The sequence below is a fragment of the Anguilla rostrata genome, chromosome 8, assembly GCF_018555375.3.
Source record: "Anguilla rostrata isolate EN2019 chromosome 8, ASM1855537v3, whole genome shotgun sequence".
In the NCBI taxonomy this organism is placed as follows: domain Eukaryota; kingdom Metazoa; phylum Chordata; class Actinopteri; order Anguilliformes; family Anguillidae; genus Anguilla; species Anguilla rostrata.
Window position 1 is genome coordinate 50385464 of NC_057940.1, and position 15795 is coordinate 50401258.

General features: G+C 46.1%; 1 protein-coding gene across 1 annotated transcript; it reads left to right on the forward strand.

Annotated features, from left to right (window-relative positions):
* Positions 1-1176: 1176 nt before the first annotated feature.
* LOC135261882 (SH2 domain-containing adapter protein E-like) lies at positions 1177-15211 on the forward strand. The gene is made up of 6 exons (XM_064348569.1): positions 1177-2316; positions 5595-5721; positions 8189-8434; positions 9786-9981; positions 11571-11690; positions 12592-15211. Exons 1-6 carry the CDS (start codon positions 1810-1812, stop codon positions 12773-12775), a joined length of 1380 nt encoding a protein of 459 aa, XP_064204639.1. The 5' UTR covers positions 1177-1809; the 3' UTR covers positions 12776-15211.
* The last annotated feature ends 584 nt before the right edge of the window (positions 15212-15795 follow it).

A 15795-nucleotide genomic window follows, 5' to 3' on the forward strand; every position in this document is an offset into this window, starting at 1 on the left:
GCATCTTATACGTATGGCACATACTGGAGTCTGTGATTGATGCGCATGCGCACTACATGATTGTCGGGATATGTAGTTTAATAAATAGTTTTAATAATGTGCAACCAAAAACCTGCGTCCAATGCTACCTCTATTCTATTCGCTGCTGACAAGCTCTGCTCTGCGGGCTCTTTAGTGCATTTTTAAAAATCCCATTTTGGCACCACAGTCCACATGGCTACCATCCTAGAATAGTGTAACAGACCCTATATCAACATACACAGATGAAAATAGAACTACACTCATATGTGTGTTCAAGTGCATTCAAATACAGCAAATGCGTACATTTATCGTAATGCTTGCAGCAACTGTTTTATGGATGGCATTATTTTTTACGTGGATATACTCTCAGTGGCCACTTTATTAGGTGCACTTGATAACGCAAGAAGCACGCTCCTACAAACAGGGAATAATGTGACTACAACCCAATAAAGCACGAGGAAATGGTGACGAGGTTTAGTTGTTGTTAGATCAAACATTACAATGGGTGGTCAAAGCGTGATCTAAGTGACTTTGACCATGGTATGATTGTTGGTGCCAAGATATGGTGGTTGCAGCATTGCACAAAAAGTTGCCCTCCTGGGATTGTCACACACTAGTCTCCACAGCTCACACAATGTTGCAATAAAGGAAAACATTCAGTGAGTGGCAGTTCTGTGGGCAAAAAAAAAAACCTTGTTTAAAGGGGAGAGGTGAGAAGAGGATGGGCAGACTCCTTCAAGCTAACAGAAAGGCCATACATACTGAAACAGCAGCCTTTTACGACAGTGATCTAAACACTATTAGACCTCTTAATACCACCTGAACATGATTTGAATGCCACAGCACACCTAAGCATTGTTGCTGACCATGTGCATCCCTTCGCCACAGCCTACCCTTTGCTAAACAGATACTGTTTAGTTTACTTCAATGGCCTGGAGACGGTCTCCGGATCTCAATCCAAAAGAGAAATAATATGTAAAAAAAAAAATGATAATGACCAGGAAGAAGTTATGCCAAATAAATCATATTTTTACGTTATTTTCGCACATTAATTTCTATATTTTAAGTCTCTTCTCACCACCCACCCCACCCCCCACCCCACCCCAACCAATACAGTACACCCTCCTCCCCTCTCCTCCACCTATTCTGCTTCATCTCTCCGCCAGAGTCAGAAAGTCGCTTGGTCTGATCGCTCCGGGAATGGGATCTTGGACAAGAGTCAAGATAAAAATTACCTTTAGGCGAGTCTATCCGTTCCAAATACTTTTCTTAGTTCTGCGAGAATAACGAGAAGATAAAAGAACAAACGAAAAAAGACAGATAAAAAAACGAATGGAAGAAAAAGAGAAGGTAGTGGGGAATAACTGAAAAGAAAGACAGCTACAGGTCTATGGGGCACAAATATTTAAGAAACGATTTTATAGGCTGCACGAGCTTTCTCAGCTGCTCCAGTGAAGGGGAAAACTACTTTCTTATAATTCATGTTAAACCGGTAAGCTAAAAAATTCTTCCAAATATTGCAAATGCTGATGCGCTAGCCTATGCGCACTATTTTACTACAAAACAATAGATAGGTTGGCTAAACTGTTGTTCAAAGCAGAAAGACTTTGATAATTGGGGTAACCGTAAAGTTATAGGTTTAATTCCATAGAAATATAAAAGTTGGAAGAAGTGTTTCTGTGACGGGGTATACAGTGGCTCCTGAAAGCCTGTGTCAGCGCGTGAGAGTGTATGGCGTTGAGGAGCGATCGAGAAGCGGAACTTCTCACTCTATACGAATAAGCGACGATGGCAAAGTGGTTCAAAGATTTCCCCATAAATCTCAAGAACGGTACCGACAGGATCCGCTCAGCCTCCGAGTCGAGTTCTCAGTCTCGAGCCAAGCCCGGACTGGCAGCCGGGATAGGCACTAAAACTGGCAGCACCAAAGGCAGTCCGCGCAAAAATTCTGGAGTCGAGGGTGGCAGCGCTAGTGGGGTGGGTTCGCTTCTCTCAGGGAGAAATAGGAAAAATTCGGCTATAGAACTGGGACGGAATGGAACTACCGGCGGAGGTTCGATGAAAGATGGAAAGGTCTGGGATAGCTTTATCCCGGGAAAGAGTCGGAAAAACTCAAAGGCAGAGTCTGGATTGGAAGAGCACCGGTCACTTAAAAGTTCGAGTTCGGCGAACGCCTACATCAGCCGGCTGATAAAGTTAGACAAACAGGACAAAAACCCGAACTTCAGCAGTGGCACCGGTGGTCTTGCTGGACCTGAAACGGAGAAAGGAAATACTGCTTGTAGAACAGAGACGGTGAGTGGCATAAACGTTCCTTTAATGTGGGATAAACTAATGTAACGGGGGATTATTGACTTCACAAACAGGTGCAGATTTGGCACTGCGTAATCTCGCATTATTAAACGGGAAAACTTTTTAAAATAATTCCCTTGCCTACTTCCCCCCGGACGTTACACGAACGCCACAACAGTGTAATTTAGTCCGGGATAATCTAAACCACCTATAGGAAGCGCACTTGACTCTACTAAACTTGTAATCAAACCAACAAGTTCCAAGGGGCTACTGTTGGTTACGGCCTGTTTAATGTTTTAGATGTTCAGTTCATTTCGATTTTAAGAAGAACTTATCCCACCGATGATTTGTGCCAGAATTGTCAATACACTTTATCACCATTGTTAACACATATTTGGTGTGGTGGTAGCATAGCCTTAGTTTTAATATTTGCAGTATGCTCATGCTGTCAGAGGGTTTGGGCGTTGTGGGTTTTGTCACAGTAAAAACCATTGAAAAGTTGAAGTCATGAAAGTCGATATTGTTGCGTTCGCCCCCACCCTCCCTCTTTGTCTCTCCTTCATTGTATCTACCCCTCCCTGTCTGCCCCCTGTCTCTCTTAACCTTCCTTTCTCACTCTCTTTCCACACCCTCCTAACCACTGCCACCAACTCTCTTTTGAATAGGAACCCGTTTTCAAAATCAGCCTAACAGTCATAAACTGCGTTAGCCTTGCAGAAGTAGCAGAAAAAAGATTTCAGCCTTTGTCTCTTTCTCTCTTATTTTTCCTAATCCCTTTTTCCCATCTCACCTCCTACCCCCAACCATGAAACGCGTACACGCTCCTCTTCCTCCTCATATGTTCCTTCTTTCTTTCAACCCCCCCGGTGAAGCCTATCAGGTTCTTTAAAGGACTGTGTCACCTGACACTCAGGTGTTAACCTTGTCCAAGGCAGAGGCCTCTGGCTATACTTTGATAATACAAAAAAAAAAAGAATGGCAGGGAGAGGGTGTGTTAAAAAAGAAAGATAAAGGAGAGGGGGAAAAAGAGACGAAGAAGAGGTGGTGGAGTTTGAGGGGTGAGGAGTATGCTACACATTTCTAGCTATGTATCATCGCATTCTCATTTTATCTGGTGACTTCGAGGTGATCATTAGATTACAAAAACCACAACATGATTATTGTTTTTTTTTTTCTTTTTTCTTTTTGTAAAGCGTCACAAATTTTGCGATAGGCCTGTAGACGGTTCTGTGGCACTTGATATCAGTGTTGAGAAGTCATCCAATCAGACAGGGCTATTTGCGTAGCGCGGTGGGGGTGATGTCACGTGATTCGTCAGCCATGACGATGCTGTGGGAAACGCCACAGGCTGCAGTGGGACACCACTTCATTTGCTTTAACTGTTCGGAGACTTTGGAGTTTTTCGGAATTTTCCTTTTTGTTTCTTCAGAATTCTAAGTCAGTGTTCTAGAATGCCACTGATTTTCAAATTCCCAGTAGTGATTGTTACATCAGAATTAGGATGTTCCATTAAGAAAATTCTAATCACATATTTGTGATCTTACACCTTAAATGGTTAATCCTACAGAAAATTGGGAATGTAGGTGTGTAAGCCCAGTCAACTGTTTACTAATCCATATGAAGAGATGTTCAACTGTGGGACAACATCCACAAGGACTGGCCTTTGATTGATTTTGTATTTCCTGTAATGGTGCAACGCATGATGGGAATTATTACACTGGCAGGAAAAACTCACAAATTTTGTTTTGCCACCGAGTATCGTTAGGCACACGAGATGTGGCTGCATTGGACATTTTCCGTTAATGCAGAGTTGAAAAAAAAAGTATAAAACAAATGACTTAACAAAGAGCTCGGATGCTGTGCTGAGTGTAAAACAAACGCTCAGACAAACAAACGTTGGAGAGAAGTGCGCCTGGATCTGCCTCGTTTTGGAAGCGAGAATGTAAAAGGCCAAGGTGACACTGCAGGTGTGCTCTAAGCAGATTGGCTTAAATGGCAGGTAAATGTCAGAGGGACCCCCTGTCAGTTGTTTCATAATCACGCGCATTTCCCGTGGAACTTTGACAGCGACGAGCCAGAAGACTTACAGTCCGGGAGTTTTCTTTCAGCCAAACACCAGACAAGAGAGAGCGTGTGCCCAGTGCAGCCAGAAAAAAATCATTTTTTGGGGGCTTTTCAGATTTTTTCTCCCAGTAGCTTGATTCAGTTAACGATGCTGTACAATATCAGTTGAATGCAAGTCAAATAGTATCAATATTTATCTTCAGCAACATTGTTGAACACATGTACTCACCAATGTACTCAACTCAATGTATTGCTGAAGGAAAGTGTCCCTTGGATTTATTTTCAAGTCAGTGTTAAGGACAAATAATGGTTCAGTCTTGGTCTCAGTATTGATTGACATGCATTATGAATTTTCATAACTAAACTGGTCATTTTTCTAGGTTTATAGACCTGATGTTCTAACACCTCTGTATTGTACCCCCCCCCCCCCAATTTAAATTTAAGGTTTGTTCTGATTTATTTCATATGGAACACCTGAGACCTTGAAATACTGCAGTCATCCAAGGTTCCTCCTCCAACCCAGTGTCTCCCTAATTTCCTGAGCCCAAACCCCTTTTAGTAAGCGAGCGTGCTTCATTAAGATGATGCTAAACCCACGTTCATATATGGAATCAACACGCTTATACAGCTTGTCAGAACAACCATGCGTTCGACACTGCCACATTTATTTTCATGGAATGGCAACTGACTGTTGTGGGTGCATAAAATTCAGCTTTAAGATTTTTTAAGTTTTTTTTTTTAAGCAACAATTTTTGAGATAAACGTTTTTACTTTTATCTCAAAACCACCTCAACCGCTCTCCCGACCCCCCAGAAGGTCCCTGCCCTTAGTTTGGGAACCGCCGTTCGCGCCCAATCTAGCGCGCCAGCGGACCGTCCCCTCTCCAGACATAAATCCAGTCGTATTTCCAAACAGCTCTGACAGCTGGCACCAGAGACGTACCGGTGAAGCTCACGCCCCCCCCCTCAATCTACGCCCCCGCCCTCTCTTCTAGCCAAAAATGACACGTAGTCGCATCGACAGGCTTGTTTTCCTGAAAACACACGCCAAAAAAAAAAAAAGAAACGCTGCAGTGGTTAATTTGGCTTTTGTGTAGTGTGTCGGTGTGTTATAGACCACTGTGTTTAAGCTGCCGTACGTGAATTCAGATAGCATAGCCGTTAGCCACAGCGAACCACTCGGACTTCATGCGGTTTCTGGGCCTCTGCCTCCTCCAGGTGATCATTCTGGAGGACTACGCGGACCCCTTCGATGCGCAGAAGACCCGGGAGCAGAGGGAGGCGGAGAGAGTGGGAGAGAACGACGGGTACATGGAGCCGTACGACGCCCAGCAGATGATCACAGGTGTCTGCCTCGCACTGTGTGTGTGCGTGTGTGTGTGTGTGCATGTGCATGTGTATGTGTGTGTATGTGTGTGTGTGTGTGTGCGTGTGTGTGTGTGCATGCGTGTGCGTGTGAGTATGTGTGTGTATGTGCATGTGTGTGTGTGTGAGTGCATGTGTGTGTGCATGTGTGTGTGTGCGTGTGTGTGAATATGTGTATGTGTGTGTGAGTATGCGCGTGTGTGCATGCATGTGTGTGTGAGTGTGTGCGTGTGTGTGTGTGTGTGTGTGTGCATGTGCATGTGTGTGAGTATGTGCGTGTGTGTGTGGGTGTGCGTGTGTGTGTGCATGTATGTGTGAGTGTGCGTGTGTGTGAATATATGTGTGTGTGTGTGTGTGAGTGTGTGTGTGTGTGTGCATGTGTGTGTGCATGTGTGTGTATGTGTGTGCGTGTGTGTGTGTGTGTGTGTGCATGTGCTTGTGCGTGTGTGTGTGAGTATGTGTGTGTGGTGTGTGTGCGTGTGTGTGTGTATGTGTGTGTGCATGCGTGTGTGAATGTGTGCGCATGTGTGTGTGTGAGTATGTGTGTGTAGTATCCATGAATGTGAGTGTGCACATGTGAGTGTGCACCAATGTGTGTATGTGCGTGTGTGTGTATGTGTGTGCGTGAGTGTGTATGTGTGCGTGAGTGTGTGTGTGGGTGCGTGTGTGAATGTGCGTGTGCGTGTGTGTATGTGTGTACATGTGTGTGTGAGTATGTGTGTGCGCGTGTGCGTGAGTGTGCACATGTGAGTGTGCACCAATGTGTGTATGTGTGTGCGTGTGTGTATGCATGCATGTGTGTGTGTGCATGTGTGCGCATGCGTGTGTGTGCATGTGTGCGTGAGTGTGTATGTGTATATGTGCGACTGTGCACATGTGTACGTGTGTGTGTGTTTGCGGTTGTGTGTGTGCGTGTCCATGTGTGTGTGTGAGTGTGCATGTGTGCGCATGCGTGTGTGTGCATGTGTACGTGTGTGCATGTGCATGCTACGCTCAGATGGAGCTAAAGACTCTGCGAGCACAACCCCCCCCAGCTCTTATTCAGTTCCCCAGGAGGTTGCCACGGTGACTGTGGTGTGCTGGGACAATGGGCGCAGTTTCCTGTCTCTACTTCCTGTTTCCTGTCTCTGTTTCCTGGTCCCATTCTCTGGATAGGAAGTTGCCCTCCACTGACCCTCCCCTTGCCCCCCCACCACCACCACCCCTCCACATCACTCCTGCATGCTCCCCCCTTAATGTAGGATGGCCTACTTACCCCCCCCCCCCCTTCCCCCCATGCTTAGAAATTCCCAGAATTCAGGAAGTGAGCTGTCATTCATCCAAATGACCTTTCACTCCGTGAGTCCTTTGTTTTACCTGGAACAGACACACAATTGCCCTGACACTGGCCGGCCCCATTGCATGACTACGATAACGCTGCAGCCAATTAAAATTAACAGTGGCCTAATAAAATCAGGGTACAGCATTATCCATGCTGTGATACACACACAAAATACTCACAGGCGGCAGTGTAGCATTATGGGGGTAAGGAGTTTGTCACAGGTTCAGTTCCCTGGTAGAAAAGCAGCGCAAGGATAAGAGTGTCTGCTAAATGCCTGTAACGTAATGTGATGATGTATGTAGCCATGCTATGTCATAGCCAGATACTCTTTATTACAGTTATATTCAGAACAATGACTCCTGGCTTTTAAAAGCAGTGGAGATTTGAGCAGGCCCAGTATCAACATGTAAGAAACAAACTGCCAGTGTTGTTACACAGATACCACATTGGTGTGCTGCAGCTTAATGTTCAATAGCATGTACTGTAGTGAGTTTGAAGAGCACAGCTTGGTGCAGTGCATTTGAAAAAAACATTTTAGAAAAGATCTGCTGGTGACCTTATTCAGACTAACTCACAAAACCTGCATTTTATAATATGCAAGGTGTATATATATATGTTATAATATTATTTATAATATGTAATATTTCTTATTTATTTGTAAATATTAAATACAGCTGGATATTTATTGCAGCAATTCAGGTTACAGCAGCAGTGGCTGACCGGGGATTGAAATAAGGAGGATTGGACTCCTTATTTAATCCAGTTCCTTAACCAACGAGCTTCATTATCTTTAGGTTTAACATTGTACTTCTATTTCAGTCCAACACGAGTCTGGAAGCAGCATCAACAGGTGCAAATGCATCAACAAACCTCCCTGTTTCTATCTTTTTTCTCATACTGTTATTCAAAAAAAAAAACTCCTGCACAAGTGTTCACTGCATGTGCTGGGCATTCCGCAGGGTTTTCAGTGTCTGATTTCTCTCTGCTATGTGGAGACCATAGAGGTGCTCTCGATCCACTCCTAAGTTACATGGGTTATGTAAAATGGCATAATAAAAAAAAAAAAAAAAACAATTAAGTGCAAATGTTAATGACATCTTTGGGACTCTTTTCCTCTCGCTTGCAGACGTTGCTGCTTTTTGCATGGAGCTCCAGAGGCGGTACGCCCTGCAGGAGGGGGGAGAGGGGGCGGCCGAGGAGGGGAGGCCCCCGCCCCCCCAGATATACGACACCCCGTACGAGGCGGGCACGGAGGGGGAGGTGGGAGGAGTCAGGGCTCCGGTCGCCCGGCCGGACCTGGAGCCCCGCCCGCCGGCTGAGTACGAGCTGCCCTGGGAGTGGAAGAAGGAGCCGATCGCCAAGGCGCCCTCAGGTACCCGTCGCCTAGCAACACCGCATCCGGTACACAGCGATGCGCAGATGCTCTCGCTCCGCTGTGGAGCTGGAACCAGGCTGGCTTTCAGGTGCCTGTCGCTTAGCAACACTGCTTCTGGTATGCGAGGTACACTAATACTCCTTTCCCACTGTTCGGTATGGTTCACTTTTTGGAGTTTTAAAAATATTATTACAGCTTTAGTGCATGTTTGCCGTTTACCGAAACAGATTTAGTGTTATGGAGGATATTTACAGAAGGTTCTGTTTGCCAGTTGGTGGTACATAGGCTGGTACAGGGACATACAGGTCTGCCGTTACTTGAAGTGTATTTTCTTGCTTTTTTGACCATAAACCCCAGAACAGATTTATATAAGCCACTGTAAAGCTGGCTGGTTTTCAGGAATGTTAGATATTCTTTGTTGCACATAAAAGGTTTCGAGGCCAATAACATTCTATTAATGTAATAATATTTTTTATCATTCTGTAAGACTCAAATAACACTTTTAAGACATCCCAGAAATGTGAACTATCCCTTTAAGCCAAGCGTGCATGTTGTGTTTCATGATAACTGTGCTCAGACGTTATGATTATCGCACTATTGATGGAGCTGGGTATTTACACACACACACACACACACACACATACACGGTGTGTTTTACCCAATCTTGTCCCAACACTGCAACATCACCTGTCAGTTATGTAGGGCTACAGGCTTGAATATGCATCCTCCAGCTCTCTCTCTCTCTCTCTCTCTCTCTCTCTCTCTCTTTCTCTCTGCTGCTTTTACTGCGGTTCTGTCTGTTGCAGATCTTTCGTTTGCCAGCACAAATAAAAAACATTTGCCTCCCGCAGTCCTGGTCTCTGCTCTATAGAGAAGAAGGGGCGTGGCCACTAGGAGGGGGCAGGGGGAGGGGCAGATGGCGAAGCCCCTCCTCTTTGGCTGCTGTCAGAGCTTCCTGTTGGCCCCCAAGTGTCAATAAAACTGGTTTCGGGCAGACTGAGACACATCCTGGTGCCAAACCGGAACCGAGTCGCTCCGCTTGTTTACATGGCTAGTTTACTTTCAGTTCAGCTCCAATGCTCTTGAACGCTGGTGTCTCCTGAAGGTCGAGCGAGGCCTTCGGGGTAGACTTAGAGAGTCAGCCACTCACTGCCTCACCCACAGCCAAGCACGCCTGAGGCTGACTGGTAATCAGCCCAGGTATCTCTGAGCAACAGCACACCACAGGATGTGCCAAAATGTATCATTTGCCTATAATTTGTATGCTGTATTTACATGCTTTCGTTTTCTGCCTTTTTCTATCCCTCCCTCTCTCTCCCTCTCTCTCTCTCTCTCCCCTGTCCTCCAGCTCAGTTTGAGGGTGTGGAGCGCCCCGTCCCGACCAAAGACGACCCCCCCCATGCCGGGCGCCAGCAGCACCCGAGGCAGAAGAGCTGGAACCAGAAGATCCTCAAACCCTCGCCCCCCCCTCTCTCCTCGCCCGGCCCCGCGTCGGAGGCGGAGTCCGCGAAGGTCGACCCCACCCTTCCGCTGGAGAAACAGAGGTGAAGCGGGAAGCCTGTGACAGCTGAATGCTCAACTCTGATTGGCTGGGAGGTTTTGCATTGTTTGTCCACGTAGGCTGTGCCTGGTTTGAAGTTTCACCGAGAAAAGCTTACTTACAGATCTAAGTTAATGCGCGCCAGCGTGCTGACTCGATACGGAATATAAAACGTGCAGTTAATTGCGGTGACCTCCTTAAATAACTTTAAACGTGCAGACATTTCACCATAAATCAATTTTTGATGGTAAACTGACCCCACCTGCTAACAATATGGTCAAGAGAAAAGTTTCAAATGTAACGTCAACCTTATCGCGATATCTGTCTACTGTCCCGGAGAAATCTGCCGTGGTTCATGAGTGACATGTCTTGTATCGAACGGGTAGCCACGCCTACTTTCAATGTAGGTGCAACCCATAGCTGCATCAAAAATATTTACTTGCAAAAGTGCTTTCAGTTTCAATACAATTCACAGCCACATATTTTATCAATAAAAACTCAAGACCAAGAACTGCCATTCACCTGACTTCTTTCGTATAGTAACTATATATAAAAACACTTGGAGCAGTTTGGGTTTGTGACATGTTTCCTTGAGATTTTTCAGGCATCTGCAAGCCTTTTTTTTTTTTTTTTTTTTAAAATTTTAAGGCCTTAAAATATTTCAAATATACATATGAACCTAACCCAGTCTCACCAGTGTAGTTTGTACTGTGTGTATTTTCAAATAACAATGTGCTGAAAGTTAACCATGCCCTTACACTCCACTGGTCTGGAGCAAAGCACACATTTTAAATTAAGGTTGCTATAGAATTACAACTGCAATAGTGTTTTGGCTCTGCTCCCTCTCCACTACGCCAGTGCTGTGTTTGTGAAGATAATTGCTAGGCGCTGAGGTTTTCCTGTCATGATTTGCTCCGTGGCACCTTCGCTCAACTTGATTTGAGTGCGGTTGTGTCCCTTGTTGTTTCCATCGCCGTTTTTTTTTTCACGTGCCCGGCCGCAGAAAGCCCTCCGTCTGGGGGGCCGTACCAAATAAGAAATAATAATACGAGCGACCCCTTGACCAGCGGCGCACAAACGCAGGAAGGGAACAGTGCTGTATCTGCTGATAGCGCATGCTCACCCTTTTTTATTTGTTTTGCTCCAGGTTTTTTTTTTTCTTCTTCTTTTGTTTTTGTTGGTCCACGCGTTAATTAGCAGACAGGCTTTTCTACTTTCCACATGACATTCCTAAAATAATTCTTCAAATAATTACTGGAATTCTCTTATTGCGCATGATTGTCCCCGCACGTCCATTTTCTTCGTCCGTGAATGCACCTTTTTCTTTTTTAAAACAAAAAGGTATTTCTTTGTTAGACTGTATCCACATTTAGACCCTAATGATTACCAACATGTAGAAAAGGATAAATTAATATCTTTTATGGAACTTTCTGTGCTCACAGTTTTGGTCCTATGCTTTTTTTCTCACACTGAATGTATTTCTCCACATGCTTTGCTTGAGTTCTTATTGCCCTGTGCAAATAATGCAGGACATTTTTTTCTTCTTTTTTTGTGTGTTGATTCTTACATGGCTTTGCTGTCTCCCCCTCCCAGCTGGTACCATGGTTGTGTGACACGTCAAGAGGCGGAGTCACAGCTCCTGCCCTGTAAGGAGGCCAGCTTCCTGGTGAGAAACAGCGAATCAGGCACCAGCAAATACTCCATCGCTCTCAAGTGAGTGCAGGCTCATCAGAGCTGTTCTCCACACAGCGCTCCTCGCCTAACACATGTGTGTGTGTGTGTGTGCATGTGTGTGTGTGTGCGTGTGCGTTTGCGTGTGTGTGCGTGTATGTGTGTGCGTGTGCGTGTGTGTTTGTGTTTATGTGTGCACGTGCGTCTTGTGTGGTTGTGTGTGCGTGTGTGTGTTTGCATGTGTGCATGTGTGTGTGTTGGTTGAAGAGGGTAGTAGAATTCAGGTAGAAGCACCCGGTTTGATTATTTGATTATTAGTTTAAGAAAGTTGACGTGGTCTTGGTTTTCTATGCTGATATGGGAGAAAATGATCACATCACCTCAATGAGACAACGCTTCTGTTGCATCCACTCCTCTATCTCTCTCCCTCTCTCTTTCTCCCTCTTTCACTCCCTCTCTGTCTCTAACTCTGTCTCCTCTATCTCTCTCGCTCTCCTTCCCTCTTCCTCCTTCCACCTCCCTCCGTCTCTCTCCTTCCCTCCCTGTCCTTCTCCTTCCCTCCCTCCCTCTCTCCCTCTCCCTCAATCCTTCTCCTCCTCTCCTTCCCTCTCTCACTCTCTTTTTCCCTCTCCCTCCCTCTCCTCTCCCTTCTTGTCCCTCTCCTTCCCTCCCTCCCTCTCCCCTCTCTCTCCCTCCCTCCCTCTCCTCCTCTCTCTCCCTTTTTCCCTCTCTCCCTCTATTTCTTGCTCTCTCTCCCTTTCTCTCTCCTTCCCTCTCTCCCTTTCCCTCCCTCTCCTCCTCTCCCTCCCTCTCTCTCTCCTCTGCTCTCTCTCCTTTCTCTCTCCTCCTCTCCTTCCTCTCCCCTCTCTCTCTCTCCCTTTCTCTCTCCTCCCTCCCTCCCTCTCCCCCTCTCCCTCCTTCCCCCTCTCCCTCCCTCTCTCAGGACCAGCCAGGGCTGTGTGCACATCATCGTGGCTCAGACGAAGGAGAGCGGCTACACGCTGGACCAGAGCAGCTGCGTGTTTCCCAGCATCCCCGAGGTGGTGCACCACTACTGCAGCCAGCGCCTGCCGTTCACCGGGGCCGAGCACATGACCCTGCTCCACCCCGTGCCCCGCCCACAGTGACTCCGGCTGCTGTCCGTCACGCTCTGACTCCGCCCCCCCCCTCCACTCACGGTGTCCCGGTGCCTCTCTCCACCTCTGTCTCTGTAACTCTCTCTTTCTCTCTGTTCCGCTCATCACACGCTAACCCTGTCCTGCAGTCTGTCTGACTGTCTGTCTGTCTGTAGCCCATTCTTCATAGCCCTGTCACTCTAATCACGGCCCTCTAGGTCCAAGGACTGCTGGTTTTCCACCCTCCCTTTACCTGGGAGTCAGGTGTGAATACAGTCTGGCCAATCAGCAGCACTAACTGTTCAGTTAATTACCTGGGCGGAAAGAAAACCAGGACCGGACTTGGATTCCACTGCAGTGTCCAACAGGACTGCAATACAACACTGGCACATGCTGTGGAGAATAATCTAGTGTGGAGACCCACCCATTATAGCTTCAACCCTTTTATAAGGCCCCACCTTCATGAAGACTCAGATGACCTGAAATGTTTTGAGGCTTTAAATTTTTTTTTTTTTGCCATAATAGAATAAAGGCTTCTGACATCACAACTACAACCGAGCCCCTCGGATCCCCCCTTTCAGGAACTGTCACCTGTCGCTGGGTTATTCTAGAGGGGGCGCTTTTCCCGCAAAACCGACGTCCAGCCCGTTCTGAAGAGTTCCTGTTGAGTCGTATGGCCACGGATGTTCCACTAGGTAGCATTCCCGACCCATTGGTCATTATCCAAACTATTATTGAGTTCCATCAAGTTCTGACCAATGAGATGCTTCAGAAATGAGATCTATATAGCTTGCTCGCATATGAAAACAGCTGTCATTCGCTATGTTTTGTATTTATCACACACGATAAATAAGCACAGCTACTGACTATATTGACCACACCTATATTTCTAGAAGGCAGAAACGTTGGTATAGAGTTACAGGATGGCTTGGATGTCTTCAATGTATTACTTCACCAAACGATAACACAAGCAAGCCCCTTAGAGCCTCCTGTAATGTTTTTCCTCCTTATAGGACGAGTTTGGCTGCGTGCAGTTTGCTAATCTGCTAATCTTGCTAAGAGACTGGTAATAGGTTCTCCGGACCAGAAAATGTACTGGAAAACCCGGTAGAACCACATCTGGGTGGATAGTATGACAGAACAAACAAGGGTAACACACACACCCCCCCCCTCTCAAACAGTAATATTTTAAATAGACGCTCAGCTTATTGACTCTGCTACCTCCCTTACAAAGTGCACTCACAAATTCACTGAAAGTACTTTGAACAAATAGGAGGTTATATTCTTGCATGTGCATCGGATGATGCATATTCTTCTCCTCACACACCTTTTCATCAATCAGTTTCTTTGTTCCAACTTTTTAAAACCTGCCTTTTTGTTTCACAAACCCCTGTCAGGTTCACCAGTTTATTACAAACTTCTCTGAAGTTCTCAATGGCGAAATAGCAAAAGGGACGTTTGCTCACCCCCTCTGGTGGACGAGCTCGCACACTGCATCCTGCTGGACTCAATCCATTTTGGAAACGCTTGATAATTGCTGACGATCAGATTCTGTGCACGCCCTCAGAATGAACGACGAAATCCTCTGGCCCTCTTCCATCCCAAAAGCATAACGTTTGTCTCGCAGCAAGGAGGTGTTGCGGACCAGAGGAAAATTATATCTCATTCCCTCTCTGTTCATTATTTCTTAATTTGCTTTTGTGAATGACTGCGACGTTGTTCGGGGTTGGCACTGCTAACTGTGTTGTGACTCAGCCTAATGCAGTGCGCTGTCTTTGGCTGACGCCAATTAGCCCGGATCCCACGGGATCCAATGACAGCCCCTCAGGCCATTAAAAAAAATCAATACGGCGGATTGAAGTGCGTTCATTTTTCAGGGAAATCGTGTCACTTCATTGGATGCCAGATCTCGAGAATGCCAGTAAGAGACTCCCATCGATTAGACATAGTTCAGGCGAGGGGTACGGACGCCATTACCCCCGTCTCCACGGAAACTTGTGGGGGGAGGGGTCACACCACGGCAGCCCACATTCACATAGCACTCATTGGAACTGACTGCCAAAACAGGAACCTGAAGGATTGTGGCCGCGTTGAATGTAGCTCAAACAGCACCGTCGGTGAATAACAAGAATTCAGTCCAACAGGGCTAATACCGTTTCCCTAAGTCTGTTGGCCTCAATGAGAATTCGACCTGTATTTCTTACTAATCTATTTTTTGGTGACTTGTATATTGGTCATGTGGAGGAATATGTTTTAAAATGGCTGTTATTGTTTTATGTAATTGTGTACATATTTACCTGGTGTTCATGTCAAATTAAGGAATTGTTATCATTAATATTAATAAAGTGTCTTCGTTAATCAACAAAGCTTTGCAGAATGTGTACTTCTGTATGCCTGTAATGCTGTATAATCTGTTTGGTTACGGAAATTATAAAAAAAAAAAAACAAGTATGCTTCAGTGTCTCTGTTTTCATATGATGTTAATACTGTACACCCCAACATCCCAATACTGAGCTAGTCAGTGTGTCAGTGGCACCGGTCTGTGCCAGAAGTGGAAAGTCTAGGGGTCAGAAAGTAAAAGTCCTGCCATGTGTTTCAGCCAGCTGATTTCACTAATTAGTTCTGCCTCCAGGCTGAAGAACTGTGCTAATTAGTAAGTCCAGGTGACTGGAAGAACATACTGGGGAGGACTTTTAATTCCCGAACCTGGATTTTCCACCTCTGGTCTGTGGTGGTAAGTGAAATGCATCCTGTTTGGCTCCTGATGCCTCCTGCAGCATTCTGTCAGTGTGACAGTCATACGGACATGTCAGAGAGAGAGAGAGCGAGAGAGAGGGAAAGATAGAGGCAAAGGGAGAGCTAGATGGAGAGAGTGAGAGAGAGGGGGAGTGATAGAGGGAGAGGGAGAGAGGGAGTGATAGAGGCAAAGGGGGAGGAGAGGGGGAGTGATAGAGGCAAAGGGGGAGATAGAGGGAGTGATAGAGGCAAAGGGAGTGGGAGAGACAGAGGGAGTGATAGAGGCAAATGGAAAG

What these genes read in the sequence shown, in the direction of transcription:
- LOC135261882 (XM_064348569.1), top strand. Translation starts at nt 1,810, where the DNA reads ATGGCAAAGTGGTTCAAAGATTTCCCCATAAATCTCAAGAACGGTACC. An exon ending in CGCCCAGCAGATGATCACAG is followed by an intron (nt 5,722 to 8,188) that starts GTGTCTGCCTCG and finishes TCTCGCTTGCAG; the next exon opens with ACGTTGCTGCTTTTTGCATG. An exon ending in CTTCCGCTGGAGAAACAGAG is followed by an intron (nt 9,982 to 11,570) that starts GTGAAGCGGGAA and finishes TCCCCCTCCCAG; the next exon opens with CTGGTACCATGGTTGTGTGA.